General features: G+C 44.6%; 1 protein-coding gene across 3 annotated transcripts in view; it reads right to left on the bottom strand.

Moving 5' to 3' along the window:
• Positions 1-16,598, bottom strand: part of Sertad2 (SERTA domain containing 2) — a 104,109-nt gene that overhangs the window by 25,240 nt on the left and 62,271 nt on the right. Inside the window, exon 1 of one of the 3 annotated variants that reach the window (XM_063273497.1) lies at positions 882-14,762. The exons of the other annotated variants lie outside the window; for them this stretch is intronic. Within the exon in view, the coding sequence (XP_063129567.1) occupies positions 882-889 (8 nt within the window). The 5' untranslated portion in view covers positions 890-14,762. Of the gene's footprint in view, positions 1-881; positions 14,763-16,598 lie in introns of those variants that run through there. 3 annotated transcript variants of the gene reach the window in all.

Genomic DNA, 16,598 nt, shown 5'->3' with positions numbered 1-16,598 from the left:
TCCCCCTCCCCCTCTTGTTCTCCCTCCCCCTTCCCCTCTTCCTCTTCCTCCTTTTATAAAATGTTAGGTCTTTTCTTTTTCTAAAAATCTGACAGTGTCTAAATCTTAGCACAGAACACAATCTTTAAAACAACATTTGAGGAATAAAAAAAAAAAAAACCCAAAACTTTGCCATTTCTCAATACAGCACTACCCGCCAGTCTCTACACACTGGTTCTACGTCACATCGAGGGAGGAGTGTATCCTACTTAATCCTTAGCAGGGATGCTCTTCTCACACTCAGAACATCTGGATTCCACACACTTCCGACGACCAATGTCAGGAGGGCCAGGTAGGTGAGGTGAAGATTCTTCACAAAGAATTCAAAGATTTACAACTCCCATTTCTGGAACTCTGTTTTCTCCTTTCACTATGGATCCAGAGATCAAACTCAGATACCCCAGGCTTGTCCAACAAACACACCTATCCACTGAGCCATCTAGCTAGCACAGTCTGGGACTTTCGAGTCTCAATCTGTTGTGTCACAGATCTCAGATCATCATGGGTTCTACTGAAGCGAGCACTGGGTTATATGCTCGGACAGCCTCAGCACTGGGAGGCAGTATTAGAATCTTGGCACTGCTGAGCTTGCTTCTGTACCTGGCGAAAACAGTACTTTGGACTCTGGTTTCTGGAGCCCTTTCTAGGAGCGAGCAGTCTCTGAATGGGAACTTTCACTCCCCTTAGTCTTGTGGAGGAGTTTTAGGGCTGAAAATAAGACACAATGTTTTGTAAGTTGCTCAGCTTGTCTAGAAGAATATAAAACAAATCCACCTTCACACAGTTCTAAATGGAGGTAGAAATAATAATGTGTTCTCTTCAATAAGACAAGTTCCTCAAACCTTTTCATGTCCAGACAATCACTCAAACCATCTTCTGGTCTCAAAGTCTGGAGAAGAGTAGGGCATTTCCCCAGGCTTCCCTCACGGACCTGGCTGCTGATCTTCACAGCACACTGCTCGACCACACACAGGGCAGGTGCAGCTCTCCGTGTCTGCACGAGGAGGAAAGGAAATCAGGAGGGCCTGACACTCAACTCTTTAACAAGCTGACACCCAGGGACAAAGATGACCTCAAGCCTGCATGGCCTACCCTTCGTTGAAGATCTCTGGAAGCAAGAAGGCACCTTGAGAAGCAAGGTGCTTTTTGCTCAGGAAGGAGGAGAGCCCGAGTTAGGGTATAAGGACAGACGGAAATGATGCATGCCAGCACTAGGCGTCACTGAGACCCAAACACAGACTGGGCATAGATAAAAAACAATTATTTCTCTTACCAAAAACTCCAACCCTGTCTGTCCTTGGCCTTATTTTAACCCATAGAATAAACAACCCCAAGCACAGCACAAATCATCATCAGCACACCCACCAGCCCTTCACTAATCTCCAAGCTGCTCACAAACTAGCCTTCCTGTCTGTCACCCCATCACTAGCCTCCATGTGGCCACCACTAGACAGCATGTGGCATAGGAAGTGTCACTAAGTGTGTACTTCCTAAGGACTGGAAGAAGTGGAGAAATCACAGGGTTAATCCTTTATAGATATACATTTATTAACAAATGGGTAGTAATATTTTCACAGCCGAGTTTTAAACTTAAGGGCTTATATATTCCTGCTACTTTTGCTCCCAAATAAACAACTACAGACCATTTCTTGTCCTGTTCCAACTGTGTACACGTGTGTGAATGAATGTGTGTGCATGCGCATGCGCATGTATGTGTTTGTGTGTACATGCATTTTTTTTGTATATAAGCTTAAATACTCACACAGCGTTTTCAAACTACCGTGACTACAGATCACCACTGTAATATAATATTGTATTCATGACTACTTTTTAGCATTTCTGTACTATCTAATTCAAGTTGAACCTAGTTAAAGGAATTAACTGCACTTACAAAGTACACTTTGAATGTTAACACATGTAGACGTCCTACTTGGTAAGTCATATATACAGACATAGCATTCAGGGGCTGGAGAGGGGGCTGATGGTTAACAACACTGGCTGCTCTTCAGGAGCACCTAGGTTCAGTTCTCAGCACCCACACGGCAGCCCACAGCCATCAGTAACAGCAGTACCAGGGGATCCCAGACTGTCTTTGACCTCAGGAGGCTACCAGGCATACACATGCTGCACAGACTCTCATTCAAAACACTCATCCAAATAAAATGAAAAGAAATAAATCTCAAAAAAATTAGATGCCAGTAATCAAACATGCTATAAAAATCAGCAATCAACTTCAGGCCAGCCTGACCTACACAGTGAGTTCCGGGGTAGCCAGAGCTACAGTGAGACCCTGTCCAAAAACAACAACAGCAACAAAACTAGCTGTCAATTTTAATTGCAAAGAGAACTTGCCTAAATGATAGAAATAATATTTTTGTCAAAGCGTTACTCTAATGCCAGATGTCTCTTGTGTTCTAAAATCAAGTACATTTACTGATTAGCTAGACTAAATTGTATTTTCTATCATAGTTTTATATCCACCGTAGTAACTGTCTGGAGTCATCTTCTAAGCACCTATGAGAGATGGATGTGGGAGGGCACACCATCCATAGGGCATACCTATGGTCTTAGCCACAAGGAAGTAAAAAGCAGGCGGATACGGATACCTTAGCCCAGGAGAGTAAGGCAGCCTGGGGCACATGTAAAGACCCTGCATCTCAACAACAAACAAATGGAAATTGTAAAGAAAGAGACCCTTTGAGCAAGAACAGCACAATGCTTATAAGATGATATATTAAAATCATCTTTTTAAACCATGACTATAACATTTCTGCTTTGAGAAGGTGAAAATTCAAGACTTTAATGGGCATGTCTGTGGGAAACACAGGCAAGGATACAGGTCCCTCCCACTGCTATGGGGACAGAACCCAGGGTCTCACGCATGCTGACGAGGTGAGCTGCCAGCCATGAAGCCGCATCCCCATCCCGACATTACCTTTCCTTGGTACTGCGTGTAGAATTGTTGTTTAACAACGGGCAGGTGGGGATGGTGGCAAGGCCTTCAGCCAGCACACACTAACCTCAGCTTTCTTTGTTCCAGCCTTGGCACAAGGGGCAGCAGGAGCATCTCCATGAGTTTCAGACCAGTCAGCCTGGTCTACATAGTAAAAATTTAGGCTGCTCTAAGCTACACAGAGACCCTGTCTCAAAATAAAATAAAATAAAATAAAATGTAATCCTAGTCCTTTGCTTGAAATTGAAAGCCTTTAATTTATAATTTTTTCATATTTGGAATTTCCATAACCACAGTTGCTTCTGTGTGGCCTTCCATCAGGCCGTCAATTCCTCCTGTGTTTTCTGGAGGCTTTACCCACGCAAAACCATTTCCTCCCTGCTTCCACTTTGGATAGACAGTCAGTAGCTGCTTCCTGTTATCACTGGTGTTCCATGTCCCAACTGTCCCATCTGTAAAGTCCCTTCTTAATGTCTCCTTGGATGAGTCATTTATGTACAACTTCAAAAAGAAAAAAAGATAGTCAAAGCACAAACTACAGGTTGAACAATCAATAACTCTGGTCACATTGAAAGCTAAGTATCCATTAAACAAAGTAACTTAACTCTGAAGTTAAAGGCAAGGTAAGGATTATCAAATTATATATGAGGTCCACACACTGGACAAAGTACTCAGAATCCATAAGGAATTCTTGAATTAGCTTTCTGTCTGTCTGTCTGTTAGTCAGTTTTGTTTTATTTGTGACAGGATCTCCCTCTATAGCCCTAGCTATCCTGGGACTCCCTCTGTAGACAAGGCTGGTCTTGAACTCACAGAAATCCACCTGCCTCTGCCTCTTGAGTGCTGGGATTAAAGGCAAACAAACAAACAAACGAACAAACAAACGGAAAAACCAAAAAACAAAATCATATTCTGATAAACGATTATGACAGGAAAAAGAGTGCTGGATCTGAGGGGACAGCTCCGAGGGTAAAGCACAGGGCTGTCTTCAGATCCCCAGATGGTCTGGGATGTGTCCTCCCTCTGCCTCTGCACAGCTCCAGCAGTGGGCGCCTCTAGACATGTGGGTCCCTGGACCTCTGACCAGCTAGTCTAGGCGAAACAGGGCTTCGGGTTCAGAGAGAGGATTTATCTCGAAAAGGTGGAGGAGCCAGGCGTGGTGGCACAGACCCTTAACCCCAGCACTCAGGAGGCAGAGGCAGGTGGATCTCTGTGAGTTTGAGGCCAGCCTGGTCTACAGAGTGAATCTCAGGGCAGCCAGGGCTACACAGAGGAAGCCTGTCTCCAGAGAAAAAAGTATATGGTGGAAGGACAGGAAGGACAGGCAGGTGACGTGTGTGAAGAGAGCCTGGGTCCTCTGAACCCATGGAAAGTGAGCAGGTGTTAGAGACGGCCACTGAAAATCTCAGCGCTTGATGGCAGAGACAGGAAATACCCAGGGTAAGTCGGATAGCTAGACCAGCTAGATGAAAGGTCTGAGTTGTGTGAGAGGCCCTGTCTCCATGTACAAATTAGGAAGTGACCAAGGAAGACTGAACATCAACTTCAAGTCTCCACATGTGCCCACACATGCACCTGCACACGTGAAATACACAGATGCATACCACACATACACATGCAGACAAATACGGTAACAGGGACTGAGGACATTGCAGTGTCAACCTGGACAGACGGGGACACACACACACACACTTTGGAAACAATTGGCAATGACTCAGTTATAAGCTGAGGGGCACACTCATACCTACACACATGTAAGCCTTTAAGTAGTGTTCAACAGAAAAGTAAGTCCTACAGAAAATGACTTAGAAAGCATACCCTCGGGTCTCCAGGACGGTGTAAAGCCAGTGATGCTCTGGCAAATATTTAACTACAGGACAAGACTCTAATGGACTCCTGTGGCACTGGGCATTAGTTCTCTTGAAGAGTTCTTGATGGAAGAGCTATGTCCAGAGTCTAGAAAATTTTGTTTTTATCGCCATGGAGCCACAAGAGTTTAAAATAAAAAAAAAAAAAAAAAGACAAAAACCAATTCACTACTTAGAACAGCAAATACTGGAAACAGCATTAAGATTCCTCAAGATGAGGGCAAATCTATACACCTCAACACTTTCGAAGAACTAACATCACACACATATCAACATATATCAATTCTCAAAAAAAAAAAAAAAAAAAAAAACAGCTCGGGGTTGGGGATTTAGCTCAGTGGTAGAGCGCTTGCCTAGGAAGCGCAAGGCCCTGGGTTCGGTCCCCAGCTCCGGAAAAAAAAAAGAACAAAAAAAAAAAAAAAAAAACAGCTCAAGACAATAAAGCAGGCTACAAGATGTACCTATATAACTCCGCCCGTAGACAGTATTATATAAAGTGGTGGCACATGCCTTTAGCACTCCCTAGCATTGGGGAGGGAGAAGCAGGTGGGTCTCTGTGAGTTCCAGGCCAGCCAGGGACACAGTGAGACTCTGCCTCAAAACCGAGCACGCCGAAGCATGCGCTGTACTGTCTTACAAGGGCATACATGGGGACCATATGAGTTATAGGACAGATAGAGAGTTCAGGAAAACAGTGGCCACTGTTAAGGAGAGGGGGAGAGTTGAGGAAACACACACAGAGTCTAGAGAGTTTGATTTCTTTTAAAAACATCAAAACCAAAAAAATGTGTTACAATTTAAAAATTCTAATTTATTGTTTCAGAATAAATTAGACATACATTTTCTTCTCCTTTTTCTTTATGAATCCCATGATGCCGAACTCATAGGAGACTTTTACCTGCAGTCTCCGGTGTCTGTTAAAGCCAGGACGGGGCCAGAGAGAAGCCTGGCGGTTAAGAGCCTGTTGCTGTCATGGCAGGGCCAGGTTCAGTTCCCAGCACCCACGCGATGGCTCACAGTTACCTTCTGACTCCAGTTCCCAGATCTGATGCCCTCTTCTCACCTCCAAAGGCACCATGCACATATGTGTGCACAGACATACATACACATAAAAATAAAATAACGAATACTGGACATATGTAGACTCTCATTATCTCCCATGACTTTATGGTAATTGTCTCTCTGGTTAGTTTTGAGGTATTGTCTTACATTAAAAGTATAATTATATTCTTAATAAAGGGCCGAGCAGGAAGCATGGTGTCACATGTCTGTAATCTGAGTGCCTGACTCGAGACATGAAGGTGCCAAGTTCAAGGTCTGAGTTACGTAGTGAGACCCTGGTTCAAAAAAGAATATGCATAAAGCTCACGGCAATGTTACAGCAACCTGAAGTTCTTAAGGAGAAGGGAGTCCGACAGGGCTCATTTCTTGATTGCTAGCTAATGTCTACCATGCCAGAAAGATCCTAAACTTTCTCGAAATATGAAGGCCATTTGGCTATCTTCTCAAGACTCCAAAGAATTTATTTAACATATACATCTATTCTTTTATCTCCTTATTTACTTTGTCTTGTTGCTCTGGAGTTGGACCAAGGGCCACACAAAAATAGGCAAGCACTTTGCTGTTGGGTTGAATCTCTGTCATCTACTGTCTTTGACATTTTAGTATGGAGATAGTCTTGCTAAGTTGTCATGGCTTGCCTAAAACTTGCTGTCCTCCTGCCTCAGACTCCAGAGTGGCTGAGACTACAGATACTTGCCACTAGATCCGATATGTTGTTTTAAAATGGAAACCAGCCCCCACCCCCAGATCCCCCTCGCATATACCCAGTATTTTTCTCAGGGATATTCAGGTAGCCACTCACTGCACCGGGCTCTTCCTTTGTGCACACTGACACCCGATCTTGATGTCTGTGCACATCATGTTGTCGGAGCGTATGAGTAGTGTGACTCATTTTCAAAGAGACTGTCTTGAAACAAGCCTAAGTACACGCTTCTCTGCAAGCTAGCAGGCATTCGAAGCTAGGTGGTTCTAAATAAAGAACTCTAGTCAACAACAGGAAATAACTCCCACAGAATACAAACTCTCACCAGCTCTTGCCCACAGTTCACAACAGCCTTTTGTTCGCCCCACAGCACGCCTGAGGCCTCTCCTCCTCAGAGCATGCTGAGGCCTCTCAGAGCCATGAAGCATTTCCCATTCTCCTGCTTGTGTCCTTGCTTTTTCCCCTCTGAGGAAGTAAATTTACAAAAATTTCTGTGAGACAGAAGGAGCAGAAAGAAAACAAGGCAATGTGCTATTGTAATGTTGCTGCGCTGTCTTAAATGCTTTTCAAAAACTTTTCTTCTTTTTTCTTAAAAATTTGCTTTTGCCAGGCATGATGGTACACACTTTGTGCTGGCTAATTTTATCTCAACTTGACACAAGCTAGAGTCATCTGAGGGGAGGAAACCTCGATTGAGAAAATGCCTCTCTAAGATCAGGCTGCCGACATGCCAGTAAGGTGTTAATTAGTGACTGATGGGGAGGGCCCAGCCCACTGTGGGTGGGGCCATCCCTGGTCTAGTTGGGTTCTACAAGAGATCGAGCCATGGGAGCAAGCCAGTAAGCAGCACCCTCCATGGCCTCTGCACCAGCTCCTGCCTCCAGGTTCCTGATCTGACTTCCTCTAGTGATGGACTGTGATCTGAAGTGTAAGCCAAATATAAACCCTTTCCTCCCCAACCTGCTTTTGGTCATGATGTCTCATTGCAGCAATGGAAACCATAACTAAGACCACATGCTTGTGGTGCTAGTGCCTGGGACACTGAGGCAAGAGGATCGTGAGTTCAGGACCAGCTAGGTCTATCCAGAGAAAGTGTCTCAAAACCAACAACAATAAAACTCCTGTTTCCCATCCAATGTGTATGACACCACATGTGGATGCGCACTCACACCACACATTTACAGGAATGTAACCTGTAACCTGAACTGTTCGTTTCTACCCCTTTTAATAAAGATGCAGTTACCAGCCCATGAAAATCTAGTTTGATGGATTATCAACATTTTATCCTTGACATTTTAAGAAAGCGGAGCAACCAGAAGATACGTTCATATTCTTTTCAAGATGTCCGTCTCCAGTCTTAAGAGAAAGAAGAAACTTAAGACTTCAAGCCAACCAAACACAGGGACGCCTAGGTAGTGCTTTTCTTTCTCCTTTTCTTCTGGAATCTACTGTGGTTGGTTTGACGCTCAACCACAACACAGGCACTCCCTCCCGACAGAAAGCGGACTACAGACTGGCATTTCTTAAATCCCTTGAACGTTAGTGTCACCTTCTAGCAGACAACAAAACACAGACTCGGTGGGCTCTACCTTAACACAGGAGGACTCCTCCCCCAGGGGAAGGCTGTCCCATGGTGGGCGCAGGTAGCTCTTCCTGTCTTTACCCTTCACAGCTTCACTCTGGTTCCTGCTCTGAAACAACTGCACTGGCCAGCCCAGAACAGGGTTCAGGGTCCAGGGTCCAGGTTCATGTCATGACACTTCTTCGGCTGCTGCCACTGCCCACCTCCTGCCGGCTCTTCTGGTGAGCTGCAGTCTCCCAGCTCTTCTCACTCTGCCCATCGTACTTTACTGTTTCCTCTCCCTCCGGCCTTGTCAGAAACCTGCAGCTCCAGATTTTTCCGTCCAGGTTGCAGATCAATCCCACCACTGTACATACTGGACATGTGCTTACCATGAGCTATCTCCAGCACCCAGAATTAAAACAAGCAAAACTCCTCCCAATAAGCTCTGGCTACAGTCCGAGGCCAGGGGGATGTGTGCACTGGAGTGGGATAAGCAACAGCGGAGGTTGGTTAGGATTCCCACCTGTAAGGAGAACTCTCCACAGGCCACTGTGCTAACTGCACCCACTCTCAGGGCACCTATGCACCAATGACCTCGCTCCGACCTTATGCTTCTTTCTTCTTTTTCTTTTTTAACGTAGGCAGACCATACATGCATCCTAGTCCAAATCAGACCCATTCCTGGAATACATCTGTTAACATGCCAAAATTATTAGTAGCATACTGTTCCAATCTCCAAACATTGTTCCTTGCAACAGTAACTGTATAATTTGCCTGTTTATACTCCCCTCCGTGTCGTCTATCTCCATTGGTTATCTAAGGACATGTCCAACTCACAACACATCTAAAATTGGCCATGGAGATGGTGAGATGACTCGGCAGGTAAAAAGGCATTAACCACCAAGCCTGATGACCTCAGTTCAAACCAGGGGATCCCTCAAGCTCTCCTCTGACCTCCACACAAAAACCATACATGCACCTGCCTTGCCCCATTTCCAAATAAAGAAATGCTAACTAAATAAAACCGGCCTAGTCATATCCTCCTTAAATTTGTGCCTCTTCTGAACTCCCACAAACAGCTAAGCCGCCCGCACCCACTGCTGTCTGGGTTGGAAATTGGGGTTTCAGAGAGTCACGCTCCCATCCTCATACTCACCCACGCTTTCTCCTGCTGCTTTCCAAGCACACCCTGTCTCTCCTGCCACAGCCCTAGTCGAGCCCCTAATTTGTCTTTCACCATGATCATCGTGACAATCTATTTTCAAATTTCTATTCTTGAATATTTTCCTCCAATCCATTCATATCACAAACTATCAGGTGGTAGCATGGTCCATACTGACATTCAAAATGGAGAGGAGGATGAGGGACAGCAGTGGGAAAACTCTTGCCTAGCACGTCTGAGGCCTGGGTTTAACTCCTAGCACAACCACTAAAAAAAAAAAAAAAAAAAAAAAAAAGACAACAAAATGCACAAGAGTTGCTTCTCCAGAGCTCTCAGGAAAGAGATCCACTGTGATACTGTGATCCACATGGTGACTGAAATGTGCCCAAGCTAGCAAGCAGAGAGACCACCACAACTGAGAGACCACAAAGCCAGGACAGTGGGGAAGCAGGCACTGAGGTGCAATTTTAGGGCTGTCAGCCAAGGACACTGATCAAGTTTACTACAGGCACAGGGAGCAGCCTGACAAAGACAGGGAGGTGAGGAAACAAAACAAGACAAAAGCAAACAACAAAACAAAACAACTCACAGGATACTGGCGAGTATGTGTGGTTAAATTCCAGGAGCAACGGCCCCACAGAAGATCAAAGACATCAACAGAAGGCTGCGGAAGTCAGGAAGATATTTTGCATGGAAGAAAGACAAGAGGACACTAAATCTATAACTATTCCTAAACCTGACACAGAATGGTCTTAGAATTTACTTAGAACCAATGGAGGATACACACACACACACACACACACACACACACACACACACACACACACACACACACCCTCCCCAAGCCATGTAGCTGTGGCTGGCCTGGAATTTACTGTGTAGAGCCCATTGATACTGAACTCACAGACATCCCCCTGTCTCTGCCTCTGGAGTGCTGGGATTAAAGTGCACCATCACACTTGTTTCAAAAATAATTTTAAATGACTTATTTTAGATTTATTTATTTTTATTTTACGTGTATGAATTTTTTTCATGTGGGTACTGGAAACGGAACCTAAGACCTTTGCAGGAGCAACACGTGCTCTTAACTACTGAGCCGTCTCTCTAGCCTCTCAAAAGTACTTTTTTTTGAAAAAGGAGTCCAAATTATTTTAAAACTACAATAATTAAGAATTGAGTTCTGGCATTAAAAAAATTATCTTTATCAAATACTTGAAGCAACCCTACTAACTACAAAGGCTTAGTATTTTCAAGGTGTTACTGATAGCACGTGCACCATGGGCGCGGGAGAAAACTGAACACGGCCCTTTCGGTTTATACAACAAGCAACACGCCACACATTAAATAACATTACAAATCATACACACAAGAAAATCTGATGAATATTGTAGATGGGCAGTGATTTCAAAACAAGATAAGATTTTTCCAAATAAAAATCATAAACATAAGAAAAGCTGACTGACATTGTAGATGAACAGTTGTTTTCAGAACTAGATAAGATCTTCCCAAATGAGCCAGAGAGAAAAGATAAAATGATGCTAAAAAAAAATTATCAGACATTTAAATCAAACATATTCAGAATGGCAAGAAAAACTGAAAAAAAAATACAAGCTAGGAGTAATATTTGCAACACAGACAACAAAGACCATTTGGATTCTATAAATTAGGAAAACATCAACACTAAATTGGAAAAACATTGAGATCAGGTTGCCATTAAAAGAATGGGCAAAAGGCAGAAGCTAATAAATACCATAAAAATACAAATTCACCTAATAAAAGCCATACAAATTAAAAAAAATAGAATGTCCATGAACGAAGCTGGCCAGGGATGTTTACAATTCGTGAGTATGGAGGGCAGGATGGCCTCAGGTCACTGATGAACAGATTTGACCTCAGGCAGAAGAAGGCTTGATCACGTGTGCCCAGAACCTTTGTTTGTATCTGTAATGCAAGCATCATTTCTAGCAATTCATCCTACTTAATCAACCAGATCTCTGCATATATTCAACAAACACACATTTAATGCCCACTGTATGCCCTAGGTCATAAGAGAAAAACAGAATAAAACTAAACAGAGGCGTTTGAGTCAGGACCTGTAGGAAGGGGGCTGAGCAAATCTCAGGCAGGAGGTTAGAGTCGGGAAGAACCAACGTGAGCAGGCCCTGTGGACAGGAGGATGTGGAAATGGAGGTGAGGAGGTCCTGGAGTTGATGACTATGAGGAGCAGGGCAGGTTATGGACGACCGTAGGAGTCAATAGGATGACTGCCTTTTACCCCAGTCAGATGTGGGGCAATCCTTCCAACAGTCTGTCACTTAACTGTGTGTTCTCAATTTCGGGTCTTGTGATCCTATGACACAAACTTACTCTCTTTAGTTCTGGAGGCCAGACATCCAAAATCAAGCTGTCCTGGGACCCTGTGCACTTCTGCAACTTCAAAGCACGTCCCAACCACCACCTGTCCTTCCCCTTTTCCCTGCCTCCTCCTTATGACGTCCCTCTCTCCAACCCTCACACCAGCCAATAACTGGGCCACTGAATCTACATCGAAGGCACCATTTGTTGGGTTTTCTGTAACGTGGGTAGAGGCAACACAGTAAACCATACACTGGTCACAACTTAGCTTGGTGACTCCAGAGAGGTGGTCAATAGAAAAATGCAGAGGAAGGTCTGGGAAAGCGATGATCTTTTCCATGTGTCCCACCCAGACACACGGAATTAAGATGGTTAAGTATAGACACTACATGGGTGAGCAAACATCCCTAGGAGATCTGTAACCTCTAAGAGTCAACTGTGCCTTAGGTTTCTTACCTGAAGAATTCAGTAATAAAGGTCCCACCGATGACTCAGGATCATGTGAAATCAAGGTATTTATGTCTCAAAGACTATGTATCACTGCCGATCATTAAAAGAAACTGAGGCAGACAGGAAATGTCTGTGGTAAACAAAACAGTTCATTCTGAGACTCCAGTGTTTCAGAATGCACAAATCAGGGACAACTGTACTCTTGAGAGAGAAGAGCATCACAAGGCCCATGTGTTACCACACTCGCTAACACCCATTCCTGCCCCGCACACGTGTTACACACTCACTAACACCCATTCCTGTCCCGCACATGTGTTACACACTCACTAACACCCATTCCTGCCCTGCACACATGTCACACACTCACTAACACCCATTCCTGCCTCACTCTTGCTTTTCTCCCCCCCCCCCCCTTTTTTTTGGACAGGATTTCTCTGTGTAGCCCTATCTGTCCTAGAACTCAGTCTGTAGACCATGCTGGCCTTGAATTCAGAGATCCACCTGTCTCTGCCTCCCAAAGGCTGGGGTCAAAAGCGTGAGCCTCTACCACTCTGCTTTTAATTTTCAATATATTTGGCTTTCCCCCTTTAAACCAAAGACTGTAAATGAAACTTTAAAAGGGAGTATGAAATAGGCAAGAAAGGAAGAATGAGTAAAAACTATCTATCTATCTATCTATCTATCTATCTATCTATCTATCTATCTATCTACCTACCTACCTACCTACCTACCTACCTACCTACCTACCTACCTAGGTTTTTAGAGACAGGGTTTTTCTGTGTGTCCCTAGCTATACTGGAACTCAGTCTGTAGACCATGCTGGCCTTGAACTCACAGAGATCTGCCTCTACCTCCCATGTGTGGCACTAAAGGTATGTGCTACTGCCACCCTGCTAGGGAGGATTTTTAAATCCTGACATCTTTTTAAAAAAATATTTATTTGTTTTATTATATGAGTTCACTGTAGCTGCTTCAGACACACCAGAAGAGGGCATCAGATCCCATTACAGATGGCTGTGAGCCACCATGTGGTTGCTGGGAATTGATCTCAAAAGCAGTCAGTGCTCTTAACCGCTGAGCCATCTCTCCAGCCCAACAACAGTGATCTTACATATCTGATTTGGGGTGATTCAAAGCTCTTACTTCAACAGAACACTTTAGCATTCTAATGGTTCCCAATCATGAGAAAAGGAGATACCAGCACTGCCGTGAAAAAAAAAAAAAAAAAGGCAGTGCTGACAAGGGCAATAAACATATAAAGTGAAACTTTCATAGACCATGCTTGCGTTAAGCAAGTCAGACACACCTAGATTTAATTTAATCTCTAGATAGAACTCGAGCATATAGAATGCCAGTATGCTACATACATGAACTTCCTGTGTGAAGTTCCCATGGTGGCAAATCTACACATACTCTGCTGATTCAAAAGAAACTTCCCAGCACCCTAAGTTCTCAATAAATCTGTGCTGTTGGGGAAGCCACTGTGACATTATCTTCTTTGTGCATGAGGATGGTGACGGTCCATCTGCTGCTGTGGGGTACATGACAGTAACACCACACCCCTGAAACCGTGACCACTCTTAAGCCTTATAGTGTGCAGACCGCAGAGCACGATCTCTGGAGCGGGCTGCCGCTCTGCTATGCACTACTGCACGAGTAGAGATGTGCACCATTGCAAATTCACAGTAGTACTTTGGTTAAATGTCAGATGAAGGCTCTTTGCCAAAGCACATTTCTAAAAACAAACTCAGATGAAACAGTGTGGTGATCTGTCTGTCTATCTACCTATCTAGCACCATGAATCAGAAAAACGTTAACATATCACTTTTTAAATATAGCCTGCCTCTTTCTTTTTAGTATGCCCACACACTAGCTAGTTTCTATAAACTGCTTTAGCTTAGAGTGATTTCTACAACTGAGCCTTAGGACGCTTAAATACAAAGTTGCAGTTGGTTTCATTCACCAGAAGCCTTAGCTGGGGACAGAGAGCCCTACACACAGGCAGACTTGACAGGCACTTGCGCTCTGTGGAAGGGCGCAGGTCCACTGTTTATGTCACTGCTCTGTATATCCCCAAAGGAAAGGTGGCATGCTTTCATGCTGCTCAGCCCACATACGCCGATGACACACGCAGAGCCTACCATGCCAGGATGAGCCATCGGGTGGGGCATGAGGCTGATCCGCCTGACTTTGCTCACACCTCTCTGCCCCCAGCATGCAGTGGGAGCTGCGTGCGACTCCACAAGCGGCCACCCAATCCACCCCTCGTCTCAGATGCCATGCAGTTAAAACACTTTGTTTTATTTAAAGATTTACTTATTTACTTCATGTGTGTGAGCACACTGTAGTGCCTTAGAGAGGAGACGCAGCTCCATCCTGGTATAGGTCAGGCTGGAGGACTGAAGAAGCCGCATTTACTGAATAAATCTTCTCAAGTGACCAGCATCCAAAATGCCCTCTGCCACTTCAATTCCATATCAAACCAACCCCACTACTTTTGTTTAACACTAGCGGAATGCATTAGTGTACTTAATGTATATAATGTATACAATGTAATATAATTATGAGGTCCTAGGCAAAGCTTAGGCAAGACTGTCTCACAAATCACCAAGAGAGAAGGTTAAGTCTCCAACTGGCCTGCTGCTGTTTTGGTTTAGTTCACGGGGGGGGGGGGGGGGGGGCGGGGGCGGGGGGCGTTGTTCTTAGACCTACTTGCCTGCATCCTCCACATGCTGGGATTACAGGCATGACTGCCACGCCCAGCTAAATTCTGAATTGCCTGTTACCAGCCTTGCTCTTTTGCTTTAATTATACTCCAAAAGAAAAACACAGCAAAGACTAGGAAGGGCCGGCTACTTTCTTCAAGAACATTCAGAGTGCAAGGGCTGGGCAGCCGTGGAGCACGCCTTGAAGCCCAGCACTGGAGAGGCAGAGACAGGCGATTACGCAGCCAGTTCCGGGACAGCCACGACTACACAAAGAAATCCTGTCCTGAGAAATGATCGATCAAACAGAAAAGCAAGCAACAAGAGGGAGCCCTGAGAAACAGAGCACATACAAAAACCATGGAGAGCTTTAAGGCCTGCTGGCGTGGCCACGCCCACCTCTCTGCTCTTAGGTGCTCTCCACAGATGTGCCTATGAACCGTGGTACACTGACAACCATCAGTTTGAATGACCACTCAGTTCCCTGATTCTCACTGTAAGGCTATGGACTGACTGGAAGACGGTTAAAGGTACAGCCTCCTGCTCTTACAGCCCCCCAATGGCTGCTATCCATTAGGTATTTCATTCATATTTTAGGTAAGAAAAAAGATAAGTTCTCTTTTTAAAGTTTTGTGCTTTTATTTTAAAAAATACATATTTTATATATTATATAATATATACTTATATATTTACATTGATTTCTGGTATATAAATATATAATCTGTACTGTATATTCATACATACACATCTACACACACACACACACACACACACACACACCCTCCTTAGGGACCCCTACTCAGGCCTCTCAGGTCTGTACAGTGTGACTATAGACAGCTCAGCTATGAAAAACTAAGACATCAATAGTTTTTTACCTTAGCACGATAATACCCATGGTTCCCGTTAAATGCAGGGAAGTCTTTGATACAGGTTAGTGGTTGAGCACAGGCTTAGCATGCATGGGGTTCTAGGCTCAATCCCCTGTACCATAAAACAAATAACAACCACCACCATCACCACCACCACACAGGTAGGAGTAGGGAAAGAGATTACACACAGGTGACAGAATTTACCAAAACTGGTTGCTTTCACTGAGGAGGAAAATGAATTAAGGTTTCAAAGGGGAACTGTCTTTGCATTGGTTGGTAATTAATAGTGAGGACCACAGAGACTACTTACTGGGTGAGATTCCTGCTGAACCCTACACAACACAGATGCAGTCACCTCCCGCAGTCACCTCCCGCACCCCCCTCCAGGAGGACACCCAGGACAGCTTAGCCTCCTTCCTGGGCAGAAGAGGACAACTGGAAGGCGAAGGAACCCTGTGCTGTTCTCAGACAGGTTCTGTCTTCTCACATCTGAGGCACAGAAGGGTCGGAGCACACGCAGGTTACAGTTAATGGGTGAATATGACCATCCAAGCCCTGAGCCAGGGTTGCTGGGCCTTCAGGGGGAAAGGCTATTAGATCCCAGAGCAGTCCCAGTTAAGAGCGCGATCCCCTCTACCCAACAAGTCTACACACAAAGCCTTGCAATAGGACACACAGGGCGACCGAAAGGTCTCAGTGGTTAGGGTCATCTAATGAGGCAGGCAGTGCCAGACTCTCAGAGGAAGAGAGGGGAGCTGTGAGGAAAAAAAGGTGGGGGGAGGTGTCACTGAATAGCTCCCTAAAATTCAGATAAAATAAAACCACACTGCCTAAGGTATTATTCCCTTTATTTTATTCATTTCCATGT

This window comes from Rattus norvegicus, chromosome 14 (genome assembly GCF_036323735.1).
Source record: "Rattus norvegicus strain BN/NHsdMcwi chromosome 14, GRCr8, whole genome shotgun sequence".
NCBI lineage: Eukaryota > Metazoa > Chordata > Mammalia > Rodentia > Muridae > Rattus > Rattus norvegicus.
The sequence above is the reverse complement of the archived record's forward strand: the minus strand, read 5'-3'. Positions and strand labels throughout refer to the sequence as shown.